This window comes from Ricinus communis, chromosome 5 (assembly GCF_019578655.1).
Source record: "Ricinus communis isolate WT05 ecotype wild-type chromosome 5, ASM1957865v1, whole genome shotgun sequence".
Lineage (NCBI taxonomy): Eukaryota > Viridiplantae > Streptophyta > Magnoliopsida > Malpighiales > Euphorbiaceae > Ricinus > Ricinus communis.
In genome coordinates, this window is record NC_063260.1 from 8,237,210 (window position 1) to 8,253,226 (window position 16,017).

General features: G+C 30.9%; 2 protein-coding genes across 2 annotated transcripts; both read left to right on the top strand.

Moving 5' to 3' along the window:
- Positions 1-150: 150 nt before the first annotated feature.
- Positions 151-3,802, top strand: LOC8271730. Its single transcript, XM_025159568.2, has 4 exons — positions 151-1,178; positions 1,358-1,750; positions 2,956-3,176; positions 3,388-3,802. Exons 1-4 carry the CDS (start codon positions 308-310, stop codon positions 3,640-3,642), a joined length of 1,740 nt encoding a protein of 579 aa, XP_025015336.1. The 5' UTR covers positions 151-307; the 3' UTR covers positions 3,643-3,802.
- Positions 3,803-6,328: 2,526 nt separating this feature from the next.
- LOC8271729 (granule-bound starch synthase 2, chloroplastic/amyloplastic) lies at positions 6,329-13,289 on the top strand. The gene is made up of 8 exons (XM_002531810.4): positions 6,329-7,093; positions 7,534-8,080; positions 8,170-8,234; positions 8,741-8,818; positions 8,923-9,033; positions 9,743-9,787; positions 10,435-10,608; positions 11,965-13,289. The coding sequence occupies exons 1-8, from the start codon at positions 6,806-6,808 to the stop codon at positions 12,919-12,921; spliced, it is 2,265 nt and encodes a 754-aa protein (XP_002531856.1). The 5' UTR covers positions 6,329-6,805; the 3' UTR covers positions 12,922-13,289.
- The last annotated feature ends 2,728 nt before the right edge of the window (positions 13,290-16,017 follow it).

The window sequence follows — 16,017 nt, forward strand, 5'->3', positions numbered from 1 at the left end:
AAAAAGGCTAGTCAAGAGGTGGACCAAGTATATCCTAAACCATCACTTGTCTATCTTGCAAAGAAAGTAAAAGGCTCTGATTCATTAATCTATCCTGACCCACTAACAAAATATTATTTATAAATGATTAAAGGCCGAGTTTCCAACACGGCTCTTTCCTGGTTTCGTCACTTCATGAATGACAATTCCACAAGTTTATATACATATATTAGGAAAGGAATCAAGCTACTTCCTCTTGCTCTTATAGCTGAGAAATTTCAAAAAGATCTTACCAATTTAGTGATTATTATTATCATTAGAGTAATGCATGGCTGTTCTTGCTTATTGTTGGTTGATCACTGAAGCTATTATCATCCCAGATGGATTCTTGAAGTGGTTTTATTTGAGCTTCTACATCCATCCTTTCTTCCTTTTTGTTTGCCAGATTTTTCTTTGGCTTAAACTGATACTAAAATGTATTATAGTCGTCTTCCTTTATCCTTATAAAATCGTTTCTTTTGTTTGTTTATATGCTTTCAAGCTTTCCAAGAATTGTGTCATCTATGTTTTTTCATTCACTAGATTGACCAATACTACTTCTGAAGCCACAGAAAAGGTTGAGAGCTGTGAACTTGTACAAAAGTACTGTAATAGAAACCAAAGTCCTACCTCCTGTAGTACTTCTTCATGTGTAGCACCAATTTCATGCCAGATAAAAGTAGTCCAAGTTCAGGAGAAAATTGGGTTTGAAGAAGAGAATTATAAGTTCAAGGATGATCAAGTTTCATGTGATGACGACGATAACGATGATGATTTATTTTCCATTTATATTAGCTGTGGATCATCCTCTTCTGATTCTGACAAAGAGGATAGCTCTATCAGCTCATCTACGAAAGATGCAAATGTAAATGATAACTACACATCGTCATCAGTCTGCAGTTCCAAAAATTCACCTGAAGCTGACAAGCTTCACATGGCTAATGAATATCCATTATTGGCCTTGAACTCTAATTTTCCCCTACCTCAGGATCTATACTCAACATCTCTTTGCTGCTTCAGTTCAGCGGAGGTGGTGGAACCACAAGAAGCTAATTACAACAGACGTGAACAGGTGAAAGATTTAGACGCATTTTACGACAAGTACACTGAAAGAATGAGATGGTTCGATGTGCTTAATTACGACCGAACCTGTGGAATAAGTATGTACTCGATCTCAATCTTCTCTGATGCCATTTACAGAAATTTTATATTTCACCTAAAACATGAGTTTTTTTATATTATAATCCTGACTGAAGATCAATGGGGACCTATTCTTTTGTATTTTGATTAAAATCATGATATTCAATATTTATGCTGATGTTTGACCTAATTATTATAGGCACAGTCCTGAACAAGCAAATAGGGACTCCGAGCTCAATCGAGAGCAACATTGAGGGTGTGGATTTATCGGTCTCCCCTTATACATCCTGGGGGAAAACAGCTAGAAAGAAGCTCTTACGAAGCATAGAAAGTGACTTTGAACTTGTCTATGTAGCCCAGGCATGCTTGTCATGGGAAGCCCTGTATCATCAATACAGAAAGGTCGAAGCTCTTGCTTCCTCTACTTCCCAAAATGGAGTATTTTATGATAATGTGGCAGGTGATTTCCAGAAGTTCCAAATACTCTTGGAGAGATTTATGGAGGATGAAAGGTGTGAAGGGAAACGGTTATGGAATTATGTCAGAGGAAGATTTTCTCACAGGAGCCTTCTCCAAGTCCCTCAGGTTTCAGGTATTTTAACATTAAGTTCTCATTGAAGTCTATGAAATTTAGACTAAGTCAACAAAATTTCTATATGAATTGAAACCCTATATCCACTGGATTAGTACTTCTTACAGATCAAGTTGCCAATAAATCAATTATACAAGACGGCACGGTTAATTATATTTTTATTTTCCTTTCAATTGCAATTAGGTGGTACTACAGATGGTTTTTACATGCCAAACTGATAATCTATATCATAATCAATAAATCTGCAAGAAAAAAAATTATTAAGAAAACTTCAACCTTTAGAATTTATATATTCCCCTTCATCTGGATTGAACATGTCCATATCTCCATTGACTGACTTCTTAATATATATATAGATTATATGCGCATGCATATGATAACATATCACATATGGCCAAGGGAAATTACTATTATATTGTAAAAGAAGATAAATACCCAATAAACATCAATAACTTGTTGACAGTATGAATTTAACTAGATTTTCATCAAAACAATTGGATTATGTTAATTTTTTCACACGTATCAATTGTGCAAATTGATAACTCGGTCGGCCGAAGTCAGCTATCAACAAGAATCTTCAAAGGCTGATCTCGATCTCCGGAATATCTATAAGGAAAGGTTAGAATGCGCTAGACGGGATTGTCCGGCCACTCACTCTGATGATAAATAGTAATTTGTATAAGGATGGCTAAAATATTTAATTGTGTAAGATTGTTTTTGCCTAGTGTGTGACGTCTATATTCTTTATATAGACGTTAAAAGTTTTTTAGTCTATTTAGGAGAGAATTCCACATTTATAAGTCCTCCTAATTGTATTAAAATTTGAAATTCTTACTTCTCTTTAGAATTTTAAGTCAGATCGGATTTTATGACTAAAATTCTCTTAAGACATATTCTCCTAAAATCTCAGTCATGGTGAACATCAATCTCTAATTAACCCACCTTTCTACTGTAGGACATGCTGATTTATGATATCCGGTTATCACATATAATTCTTTCCTTTTCGTATATATGCTTTTAATTTTTAACATATCTACCGTACTTCTCAAAACTAAAAGGAAATAATAGGTATAGTATCTTATTGCATGACCAATACTGTAATAACTAATTAAATATTTATAAAACAAAAAAAAAAGTGACTGAATAGCCTTTTGTTTTCACATCTCATCAATTTTTTTCTTTTGTTTTTTGTGCGTCTCTTATAGGGTTTTTTGAGCAGGAAATGGAGAACATGAAAATTGAAGCCTTAAATATTAAGGAAGTGTTGAAGTCCATAGAGAGGTGCATAGAGGCTTTCTGGGTATTTGTTAGAACAGATGAGAAAAAGCCCTGGTGGAAACTGAGAAGTTTCTTATGGACTTGTCCACCTGTGGAGGACCCTAGAGACTTGAAGCTATTAACTGATGTCACTAGGCAACTCCAGAAGGTATTTAATTTCTTTGTATTACCCCATTTCAATTTTTTATATGATATGTAGCACTATATTATATATTTGTAGTTGAGTGTCAACTTCCATTTATTTTAAAAGGTTATATGCACCACAGAAAGAAACTCAGAAATTGTATAAGTGTACACTTCTTGTACATATTCAAGGCATAGAAACATCTTATATGATATAATATTTTTTGATTATGTAGAAGGAACTATGGCTGAAAGATTCACAAGGGAAGCAAAGATGCTGGTTCAGGAAAGTGGTAAATCCTGTAGAGGAGTCTCAAAGAAAGGTGATGATGTTCACGATGATAGACATTAAATTGGTATCAAGAGTTCTCCAATTGCCAGTACTTTCCTCTTCCCAAATCAAATGGTGCCAAGAAAAGCTGGGAAACATAGGGTTTGAGGAAGGAAAGATTGTGAGGGCTTGCAATTGTGGTCCTTTATTTCCTCCATGATATTTTTGCCAGAGTGGAACCAAGTTTTTTGGGGTTCTCATTAAAGCCAGTGTTTGCTCCATAAAAATACTTTTTATTTTCTTTTTATAGGGTGTGGTTAATAATTCAATCATCAAAATGTTTTGTATCATAATGATATTGTAAATTGTTAGAGATTTAATTTGTCCCTTCCTACATTTTATAAATTTCTAACATATAACTCTAGCAGTAGCATTAAAAGACAAGATTGAAGAAGAAAAAAAAAAAAAAAGTGCGCTTTAATTTGGTAAAAAGACAAAAAATTTGTCTTTTATTCTCTTTTTTGAAATAATATTTTTAATATGTTTGGAGATTTTCACGGGAAAGAAAGAAAATAAGATGGAAAAATAAGCTTTATTCTTCTTCTTCATTTATTTATTTTTCTTCTTATTTGGATGGATGAAAATTTTTTTTAAAAAATTTATTTTTTATTTTTTGTAAAATGAGAGAAAATATAGGATAAAAAAATAATTTTTCCTCTCTTATTTTCTTCTAATTCAAACAAATAATTATCTTTTGAGTAAAATTTAAAAAACTACAATGTGGTTTGGTGCTTTCTCACTTGAGAGATTAAGATATTTTTTATATCAAAAGAGTACTGTGTGTTCTATTTTCTAAGTATTTTATAGATACTTATTTATACTTTTATTATTTTTATATAGTTTCACATGTATTTAATATAAATCATTACTAAATTATGATTTTATAAGCAATATAATGTATCATAGAATTCATAAATATATTTAAGAAATTTATTTAAAAATTTATTTCTTAAATTTAATTAAAATTAAAAATATATATATATTTTAACAATTTATTATGATTATAAAATATCTAATCGGATTCTAAATTATTTAAAAATAGTTATATTATTAATAATTTATGTTTCTATTAATATTTACAATCTAAAAAATGAGAAAAAATATTGAATATACCTAAAGAATAAAATACATGTTACTCATTTAATACAAAAAATATTTTTCCCTCAAATGTAAATTATAGGATAAAAATAATTTTTCCTCTCTTATTTTCTTCTAATTCAAATAAATAATTATTTTTTGAATAAAGTTCAAAAATTACTTTGTAATTTGACGCTTTTTCAATTGAGGGACGGAGATATTTTTCATATCAAATGAGTGCCACGTGTCTTATTTTCTTAGCATTTTTTAGGTACACATTTATGTTTTTACTATTTTTTATATAATTTTACATGTATTTTACATAAAGCATTACTAAATTATAATTTTATAAGTAATGTGACATCTAACAATGTATCTAAAATTTATAAACATATTAAATTTTATTAATTTTTTTTTAAATTTGACTAGAATTAAAAATATATATTTTTAACAATTTGTTATAATTATAAGATATATAATTTGATGCTAAATTACTTAAAACACTTATATTATTAAAAATTTATATTTCTATTAATATTTACAATTAAAAAAATACGAAAATATTGAATATATTTAAAAAATACTTAAACATAAAATAAATAATTTTTTTGATAAAAAAATATTTTCATTTCTTAAATATCAAAACATCAAATCATAAAATAAATTTTTAAAATTTTATCCTTATTCTTTTATTTAGCGCTTAATCCAATTAGTCTTCGAATGCTCCATAAAAATGAGAAATTAATTGAGTTTGAATCTATCACTAGAGGAGTAGCCTTAGCCCCTAATCCAAGGTCTATTCCCTAGATAAAAAAGTAAAAAATAAAAACTGAAAATTTTGAAAATTTAGGTCACGGTGAATTGAAATTGAAATTGAAATTGAAAATTAAATTAAATTTGTTAATTTTATTCATTTTGATTAATTTTCTAATTTAGTTTGAAGCTTCAAATATTAAAATAATTCAAAGTTAATTGATTATATGTGAAAATAACTTCAATTTAAATTAGACCGAATTAAAATTAATATTTATTATTAAAAAATTTTAATGTAATATGAAATTTAATATTTTAAATAAAATAAAATCTTATGTTATTTAGTTAATTTGTAATAAAACAAAGTATTTTAATTTTTACATATTTAATACATAATTTAAGTTAAATACTTTAAATGATATAAAATAATAATCATTTATTTTAAAAGAAACTAAAAAAGGATATAAACAAAACCTAATTAGTTAGCTGACCCTCTCACTTATAAATATTAGAATTCGACCTCAGCAAAATTTAATAGAAAAAGAACACTTGAAAGCAGGCAGAGTATCAAAAGGCTACGAATCATATCACTCCAAAAGAAGTACCAAAAACTACTTTATTCAACGCATGTGCAAATGCTTCAGCAAAAGAACTTCATAGAAATACTTTCTTTTTGGTGATTTCAGAAAAGGAAAAAAGAAAAAAAGAGTGTTATTTCCTGTAATGATAAAGGTCACTAAACTTTTCAAGCATTACCATAACATGTGCCCCTTGCAACTCAGCACAACATGAAAAATCCACCACTAATCACTAATCATTAAACAATTCTAATTACTAATTAGAAACAGAAAAATTCCTATAATTTTTTTTAACATCTAAACCCTGGGCCATACGAAATCTCCACGTTTTAAAATCCTATAGAGAATGACATTCTTGAGAGTCATTGATGCTTAATGATCTCTTGTCTTGTCCATTGATATGAAATAGTGGCATAAAGGCCATCAAGAAGAAACCCAACTCTAACTAGGCCCACCTTTCTTTTTCTTTTTTTCTTTTTTTTTTTTCCTTCTTACTCTCTAGAAAGTGTTAACCAAATAGCATATGTGGTTAGCTGAACACAAAGTTAGCAAACATTCCTATCAACTTCTGCTCTCAAATTCTTAGCCAATTTGAACCTCAAATCTCCACACCCTCTATGATTTACGTTGTGGGCCCTATCTCAACGATACCCTACAGAGAGATTTTCATTTTCATCTTCATTTTGCCCATGGTTTTTCCTCCGTTTTCGCTCTCAAAATTTCACTTCGTTTTTTCTTCTCTTGCTTACCCTCTATATTTGCCCAATTCACTCAACGCTCAAATCTCCTTCAATCAGAATTTCCTCATTTGGTTTCGTTTATCTCTGCATCTCCTCAACTCGGTCAATCTATTTTACTCTGAAAAGTTGTTAGTTTTGTTTGTTGCATCTTTGTGGTATTTTATCAAATATTATTATGGCATCCTTAGGATCACTTCCTTTTATTGTTGAACCTAAAACGGAAAGTTCTATTCTTTTCCATGGCAAAAGCCAACAGCGATCGTCCAAGTTCCCTTCTTTCGCTTATAGGCCAAACATATCTTATAGTTTTGCTATTTCTAATGATGGATTTCCCCTGAGATTGAAATCTGTGAGAGCTACTGGTAAGGATGGTGTTAACAGTGATGGATCAGAGGATGCAATTCAAACTACCATTGAAAAGAGTAAGAAAGTTCTTGCTATGCAAAAGGACCTACTTCAGCAGGTGACAAATTGGCCCTTCTTAATTTTAATATTACATTTTGAGTTTCTAGTGTAAATCCTGATATTGCTCGATTTATTAGATTATGAATTTACATTATAAAGTTTGTGGCTTTGATGGCTTTTTCTGTTAATGGTTTTTTATGAATTTATTGAGCGCTGAATACTCTATTGCATGGCCTATTATCTATAGGTTGTTACACTTATTACTTCGAGCGATAACTTTAGCTTCTTTTTTCTCCTCCGTTGGCATGATGGCTTGTTAAGAATTTGATGGTATAGGTTTAATAATACTTCTATTAAAATCTGTCTTCTCCTTGCTAATGAGATTGCAGATATAATGCAGCTTGTGATATTATCTTATCTTCACTCTCATCTCATTAGTTTCTTCTCGGCGAGTATTAAAATTTGAATGCTTTGTCAAACATGATAAATCCTTTGCAGATTGCCGAAAGAAGGAAATTGGTTTCTGATATAAAAAGTAGTATTATTGACCAAGAACTGGACAGTACTTCCTATGACCAAACAGAGAGCTCTTTGCCAAATCCAAACAATGGTTCAACTAGTGTGAATATTCTTGAACAACAAATTGGCAGCATCTCACCAAGTAGCTATGTTTCTTCAGCTGCAGACGTGCGACCAGAAAATACATCTTCAGCTTTCAGTGAAGGTCACAGTATAGATGAAAGAGACCCTAAACAACATGAATCTCCTAAAACAGTTTCCTCTATTAAGAACTCTACCAGACAGTTAAATCAGGTGAGTTCAGAGAAAGCTTGGTCAGACGAGCTCCCAACTTTTCTTTCAAATAGAGAAACTTCCATGCTAAATGATGGAATGACTGAAAGCTCCACCGAATCAACCTTACATAAAGTTGATAATGTTGAAAATATCCCTATGACTGAAGATACAAAATCCCCTCCTTTGGCTGGGGCCAACGTTATGAACGTTATCCTGGTATCTGCAGAATGTGCTCCATGGTCTAAAACAGGTATTACATCTTGATTCTTTAAAATATAGTTGTTCCTGAATGTGCCATTATTTTGTATGATTCAGACTGATATAACATGGTTCTCACAGGTGGCCTCGGAGATGTTGCTGGGTCCTTACCAAAGGCTTTAGCTAGGCGTGGACATCGTGTTATGGTAATATAGTTATCCTTTTCTATAAATTGAACAGACATGAGAGTATCAGAATAAATGAAAAAAATTTCTCCAAAAAGTCTTATATTGAGTGATAATGACCTGGAGAGTAAAATATTCCTGAATCTAGCATCTGAACCTTTCCTATATTTTTATTAGCATGTCAACTATCAAGATTTGAGGGTATTTAGATGGGTTTGCTTTCAGTGAGTCTTATCTCCAAGTTCTCAGCAGTTTGATTCGCATTATTAACACTATAGAATATGAAGCAAGAGTTTCTTTTCAGTTAAAAAAAGTCTCAAAATTATATTGCTTTAATTTTTATATTACTTGGCAGTTTGATTCACATCATTAACACTATAAAATATGAAGCAAGTGTTTCTTTTTTGGTTAAAAAAAGTCTCAAAATCATATTGCTTTAATGTTTATATTACTTGGAAGTTTGTTTTATGTTATGCTACCAATGATGCACAAGCTTGTATTGATTCCCAAATTATTAACTCTCATAGGTTGTGGCACCTCGGTATGGTAACTATGCTGAAACTCAAGATATTGGAGTCCGAAAGAGGTATAAGGTGGATGGTCAGGTGTGTAATAACTGCAGCATTTAGCTTTAACTAATTTCTCTAATGTTTTCTGAGTGCTATGTTGTTATCAAAGTGCAATCATGACATAATATATTACTTTGCAGGATTTTGAAGTAACATACTTCCAAGCCTTCATCGATGGCGTGGACTTTGTCTTCATTGAATGCCCTATGTTTCGCCACATAGAGAGTAACATATATGGTGGAAACAGAGTGGTAAAAGACTTTTCCTTATGCCCTAAACTAAATAGTAAATCCCCACCATTAAGACCTCCGTTCCTATATCATCCAGATACAGTGTTGCAAACTCGTGCCACCTAGAAGTTTAATATCCCTATTTGGATATAAGTTCTCCAGAAGATGAACTATGATGGCTTGCTGTCATAAGTCCCTATAAGGCTCTACATCTGGATTAGTGTGTTAAGGCATTGTCATATAATGTGTCTCATACTCATTTATTATTGCACTCTGAGGTTTCTTGGGCCATTTGAAGTGATCCTTTTTGGCTTTTAAAGAGAATTGGGTTCTGCCAGAAACTTTGGGAAGTCTGTTGTGGTGAATTGGGTTCCAAAGTCTTTTGGAATTGTACTTTCCTTTCTGTTTTGTAGAGATTTGCGTGGAGAGGAATGTCTTTTACCTACTATTCAGTATGATTCAAAGGCACTACTTTATTAATTGTTAGTTGTTTTCTCTCTTTTTCTTTTTTCATTTACTGCTTAGTTTAGGAAGCTATCTTACCCCCCAAGTTGCAATTTTTATCATGTTTGTATGGTAATAATCTTCTCTTGTCAAAAGAGATTTTGAGCATCTCAATGAACATATAACTTTGATTGCTATCATATAATTGGAATTCAAACTTCTTGATTTATTATGATCATTAATCATTACACTACCAAAGTCTTACATCTATTGTTCTATTATGCAGGATATTTTAAAGCGCATGGTATTATTTTGCAAAGCAGCTATTGAGGTAAATTCTTAAGACAGGTCTTGTGCATGATTAAAAGTTGACACTACCCATTATAGTGGTGTCAATCTCTGAGAACTCTAATTTCATAGCAAATGCTAATCCTTCTGCCTTGTAATGTCATTAAAAAGAGGGGAAAAAATTAAAATGTAAAGGATGGTGGTAGACCAGAGCTATACACTAAATAGTCCCACACATTGGTGTTCTATTAAAAAGAGTTACTATAATTGTGATATGGAATGAGATATACTTGCATTGAAACAACTATCTATTGTGTGTGGAGGGCAGGAACTACTGATTAAGTGACATAGTTAATCATAGGTATAAGTTGGGTGGGTTAGGATTCGCCTAATTGGAACTATGTGAGGTACATATCCGCAGAAAATTTTAATGTTATAGTCTAGAAAAGAGAATCATTAATGCACATATCGTGATGTACATAGTTGAGGATAAAGTAATGTGCAGAATGAAGAGATATTGGGTGGTATGCATGACGAAAGGCAATTTGAAGTACATTACTTTCAAAAGCACTGATGATTCTCTATGATTGTTCCTGGTAAACCTTAAGAGTCTTTTGACTTTGTTTTCAAGTTATATTCTATATGTCATCTTATCTACAGAAGTGTCATAAAGAAAGTATTGATTTCTAGGTTCCTTGGCATGTCCCATGTGGTGGAATCTGCTATGGTGATGGAAATTTGGTTTTCATTGCAAATGATTGGCACACAGCATTATTACCTGTGTATTTGAGGGCATATTATCGGGACAATGGTTTAATGCAATTTACTAGATCTGTTCTTGTAATCCATAACATTGCTCACCAGGTTTGTTCTCTGCTCGATATTCCATTTCTCTGAAGCTAAATGTACTTGTGTGCTGTATCAGTGAAACTGATATTTTACCTATTTGTTATCTTGAACTATTAATGTTTTGTCTAGCTGAATGGTGAAACAAAAGTGTGCAACTGTGTTTTGGTTATCAACACATTTTCATTATTTAGAGACATGCTAAATGGCAAACCTAGCAATTCTTCTTGAAAAAAAATCACATCTGATCTTTTGTTTTGACTTTAACCTTAAGTGGAGTTGTATATCCACCTTTCAGCATGTCTCTATACAATACCTATTTGGTAAGCATGTGTTTTTTCTAATTTTAATACTCTGGGGGGGTAAATGACATTGGCAGTCACCAAACTTTGTACTTTGTATAAAAAAGGTACCAAACTTTTGATTTATAACTAAATGGTTACTGAACTTTAATTTTAGCAACACCGAGGAGTTTTTCCGGCGAGTGTGAAGATAAATTATATGGTTGATCACCAAACTTTCCACTTTATAACAAAAAGATACCAGAATTTTAATTTTAAAAGATACTTGGGTGATACATTTTCGTAAAAAATCAAAAGTTTGGTGATCATCCATGTAATTTACTCTGTAAGTATGTTGGAAAAATTCACCGGTATTATTAAAATTAAAGTTTAGCAACCATTTAGTTACAAATCAAAAATTTGGTACCATTTTGTTACAAAGTGTAAAGTTTGGTAACCGCTAATATAATTTATCCACTCTGGAGGCCTACCTTTTAGGAAAGAACCACTCCTGAGCAAGATGTTACACTTTGATGCCTAATTATCCTCTCATATATAATTTATGACTGGAATATAATTGTCCATAACTGACCATTAACAAATGACTTACAGTTTTAATCCTCTCATGTTAGTAATTTTACTGGAGGGGAGCTAGATAATATAGTTTATTTTGTAGAAGCCATTAGTTGCTGCTAGTTTAACCGGGACAAGTTGCATGACTCACCAAACCCTTAAAACCTAGTTAAGCAGTAGAGTGGCAGTTGGTAAGAACACAAGATGTAGGACAATTTTTCAGGATCCTGTTGAAAAGAACAATTTCTTAATAAAAGGAAGATGGAGCTAGTGGTATTAGAATCATTCAAACTGCATTTTGATGTTGTACTTGGATCATGAATTTCTCCCTCACTGATGGATGTTGCAGAAAGAGGAACAGAAACACAGATAAAGTTGCAAGAATGATTTAAAATTCACATTTTGTTGCCAAGTTTACTTGTGAAATTCTCTGCATGCTGAGTGATTCTTTGAACTTAGAACCCATATATATTACTGAGATCACCTTTCTTGAGCTTTGCAATTTTTTTGTTGTATCCAGGGTCGGGGACCAATGGACGATTTTGTTTACACGGATCTACCAGAACATTACATTGACCTTTTCAAATTGTATGACCCAGTTGGTGGTGACCATTTCAATATCTTTGCAGCTGGTCTTAAGACAGCAGACCGTGTGGTCACTGTTAGTCATGGATATGCCTGGGAGCTGAAAACATCTGAAGGCGGTTGGGGTCTGCACAATATCATAAATGAGAATGACTGGAAATTCAGCGGTATTGTTAATGGGATTGACACAAAAGAGTGGAACCCACTATGTGATGTTCACCTAACATCTGATGGTTATACTCACTACTCCCTGGAAACACTTGATACTGGCAAGTCACAGTGCAAAGCTGCCTTACAGAAGGAGCTTGGTTTGCCCGTTCGTCCAGATGTCCCTCTTATCGGGTTCATTGGGAGACTGGATCATCAGAAAGGAGTTGATCTCATAGCTGAAGCAATTCCATGGATGATGGGTCAGGATGTGCAGCTAGTCATGTTGGGGACTGGCAGACCGGACTTAGAACAGTTGCTTAGGCAATTTGAAAGCCAGCACAGTGACAAAGTGAGGGGATGGGTTGGCTTTTCTGTGAAGACAGCTCATAGGATCACAGCTGGTGCAGATATTTTGCTCATGCCATCAAGATTTGAGCCTTGCGGGCTGAATCAGTTATATGCTATGACGTACGGGACAATTCCTGTTGTACATGCTGTTGGTGGATTAAGAGACACAGTGCAACCTTTTGATCCTTTCAACGAGTCAGGGCTTGGATGGACATTTGATAGTGCTGAAGCAAATAAATTGATACATGCATTAGGGAACTGCTTGCTATCTTACCGAGAGTACAAGAAGAGTTGGGAAGGCTTGCAGAGACGAGGGATGATGCAAGACCTCAGCTGGGACCATGCTGCTGAGAAATACGAGGAGGTACTCGTTGCTGCCAAGTACCAGTGGTGAGCGCAGGTGCTTGTCCTCTGATTCTTCCCATTTCAGCTTACTCCCTTTGTCTGTTATGCAAATGGCATAGTCCTACTGCTGGAGAGTTGACTATTATTTCTGGATACTGTTTTTCTCTCCTGCTACCTGATGCTTCCCAAGGAAGCCAATCATCAGAATTCCTAAAATCAAGCAGCAGGCCAATCAACCTTTTGTCATCTACTGCGTAGCTCAAGTCTGACTCTGATTCAGCAATTATAGTCCTTTTTGGTTTTGACAAAACAGTGATGAGAAAGGTGTTTTGATGATCTAATCTGTTACTTGAAACGTTTGGATAATTTTCCTTTAGTTTCTTAAAAAATGAAATTTCAACCCGTAAACCCTGAAAATATCCAGGAGTCAAGTTTTTATCTTGTAATGTTAAATCATTCATACCATTAGATCCTTTTGAAGCATTTAATATCAGCTACGGTTTAAATCATAAATCAGGCAGGGTCATTTAAGTTAATTAGACAAGTTGAACACTATTTTCTTTCTGAAATCAATGTTCTACATTCGTCCTTTTCTGAAGTTCTTCACTGCTTGAAACTCACCCCACTTTGGCTTTGGCAATGCGGTTTTAACGATTGGGTATCCTCATCTCCAAAAAGATATTAACGATTGGTGATCAGATAACTCTGATGATCAGAAAAAAAAAAAAAAACAAAAATAGCTTGCTTGATCCTGAATATTGTACGACCTGGAAGTACTACAAAGATATGTTCCCACCTAAGACATTTCCCTACTAAGAGTGGTTAGGTTAGTGGAAATATGAATAAACGACTAATTCTCATCGTTGTTGGTCAAAAGTCACCTGGATATCAGAATAGGATTATCCATCATTGAGAATTATCCATTTTTCTTACTCGAAGAATGGCAATTTTTATTCCACAAAAATAAAGTTAAATTAATTATAAATAATCAAATAAATAAACTAGTAATTGTGCGGTTCATATAAACATTATTTTGATATATATATTGCATACAATTATTATAAATTAAATATTATTATTATACTAATTAAAATAAATTTAATTCATATTCCTTACTCGATCAAACAATATAAGATTTTTATTATCATTCTTCCTTGTTTTCATTTCTATTCTCATTCCTGTCTTGGCAAAATCGAAATGTTTTTGTAGCCCTAAAAATGGTGCTAAACATGGAGGCTTGTGCACCTACTCTCGACACAAGTTGATAAAAGGGGGTTTTACAATTACTCGTAATTACCATGTGACTTATTTATTATATGATTTCATTAAAAGAACTTATAATATAAATTGATTTGGATTACTAGATCAATATATTATTTATAATAATTATAAAAATAGTATGAAAAACCAAAGTGCTAATAAAGAATTTGTTTTTACTACTGTATTTGGTGAGAATAAACAATTATTTTATTAGAATATTTTCAACACATTTTTTATATATGTCAAATTTTTTATTTTAAGAAGTCATATAATAAAACAACACTCTAGTGCATTATTTATTTGATACATATAAAGTAGAGAATTCATTTTACTCTTCATATATAAAGAGCTAAACTTCACTCTCTATTTTATTATATCATAACATTCATAAAAGTACGAAACAGGAAATAACAGGTAAATTTATTAAAAATGTCTTATTAATTATTTAATTAATTGAATTATTTAAAATAAATAAATAATATTAATAATCTATTAATTATATATTCAACTCTAGAAGTCTAATGATATAAAAGTGCGAAGGAGGGGGAGACAAACAAACTTACTAAAAGAGCCTTATTGATTATTGAATTAATTAGATTATTTAAAATGATAAATAATATTAATAATCTATTAATTATATATCCAATTCTAAAAATCCAACTCTATTAGAATTTTCAATGTTAGTTATAAAGTAAAATTTTAAAAAAGCCATACTGATTATTTGATAATTTAAAATTGATATATAATATTAATAATCTAATAGTTGTATATCAAACTTTATTAGGATATATAAATTATTAAAAAAGACTAATAAAATAATATTATAACACGTTAATAATAATATAAAAGTATTTAAATGTTTATATTCTATAATTTTTTTAACAATTAAGAGCTCAATCCTTTTAATATACATGTTTTATAATTCTTTGGTGTTCTATATTTCTATACAAATATTATCACTACATACTACCATTTATTATATATAATCAGCTCTAATTATTATTGAGTTTGTTTTACTTAATATTATTTAAAATGTATAATAATAATAATAATTGTATATGTATTATTTTCTAAAGTTTTTACTAACCAAGTCTATTGGCAGTTTATAATAAGAATTATATATTGTGAACCTTTTAACTAACTTTTATCTCTATCAAAATATTAATTAATTTTAGAAATAATTTTTTATTATTTAAAAATATTTATATAATCAGTAATTTTTGGTTCAAATCTTATATAATTTTGTTGAATTTATTAATAAAATATTTTCTTAAAATTGAAAAATATAAGTTGTTAAAAGTAGAATTTCAATTATATAAGGAAATTATGAAATATATTATTTTTAATTAAATTTTAAATCAAAATAAAAACATAATATCCATATTAGGATTTGGCTAATAGAAACATTAACGAATTCAATTATTAATATTCATATTAAAATTATTTATTTAATTCTATATTGATAAATAATAAAATAAAACATTTGAAGAATAAAAAGAAATTACAATTAAAGTTTAGATATCTAAACCTAAATATAATATTAAAATTAAACGGTTTTATTTTAAAATTTTTTTAAAGTAAGAAAAGAAAAGAATAATTCATATCGAAAGTGTTTGCTATATCCTATCTTACTAAAATAAAATATAATTATTAGTATATGATTATTTAATTATATTAATTTACTTTTACATAAATCATGATTTTTCTTTAATAATATATCAGATTTACATACCTATTTCATCATACATTTTGTACTTCTCGTAAGCTTAAATGAAGCCATTGTAGGTATCACTTACCGGAGTCAAATTGAATACTTTCAAATGTTCATCAAACTTCCATTTCTAACATATCCATGAATTAAGGAATTGTAGACTTGAAGGGAAGG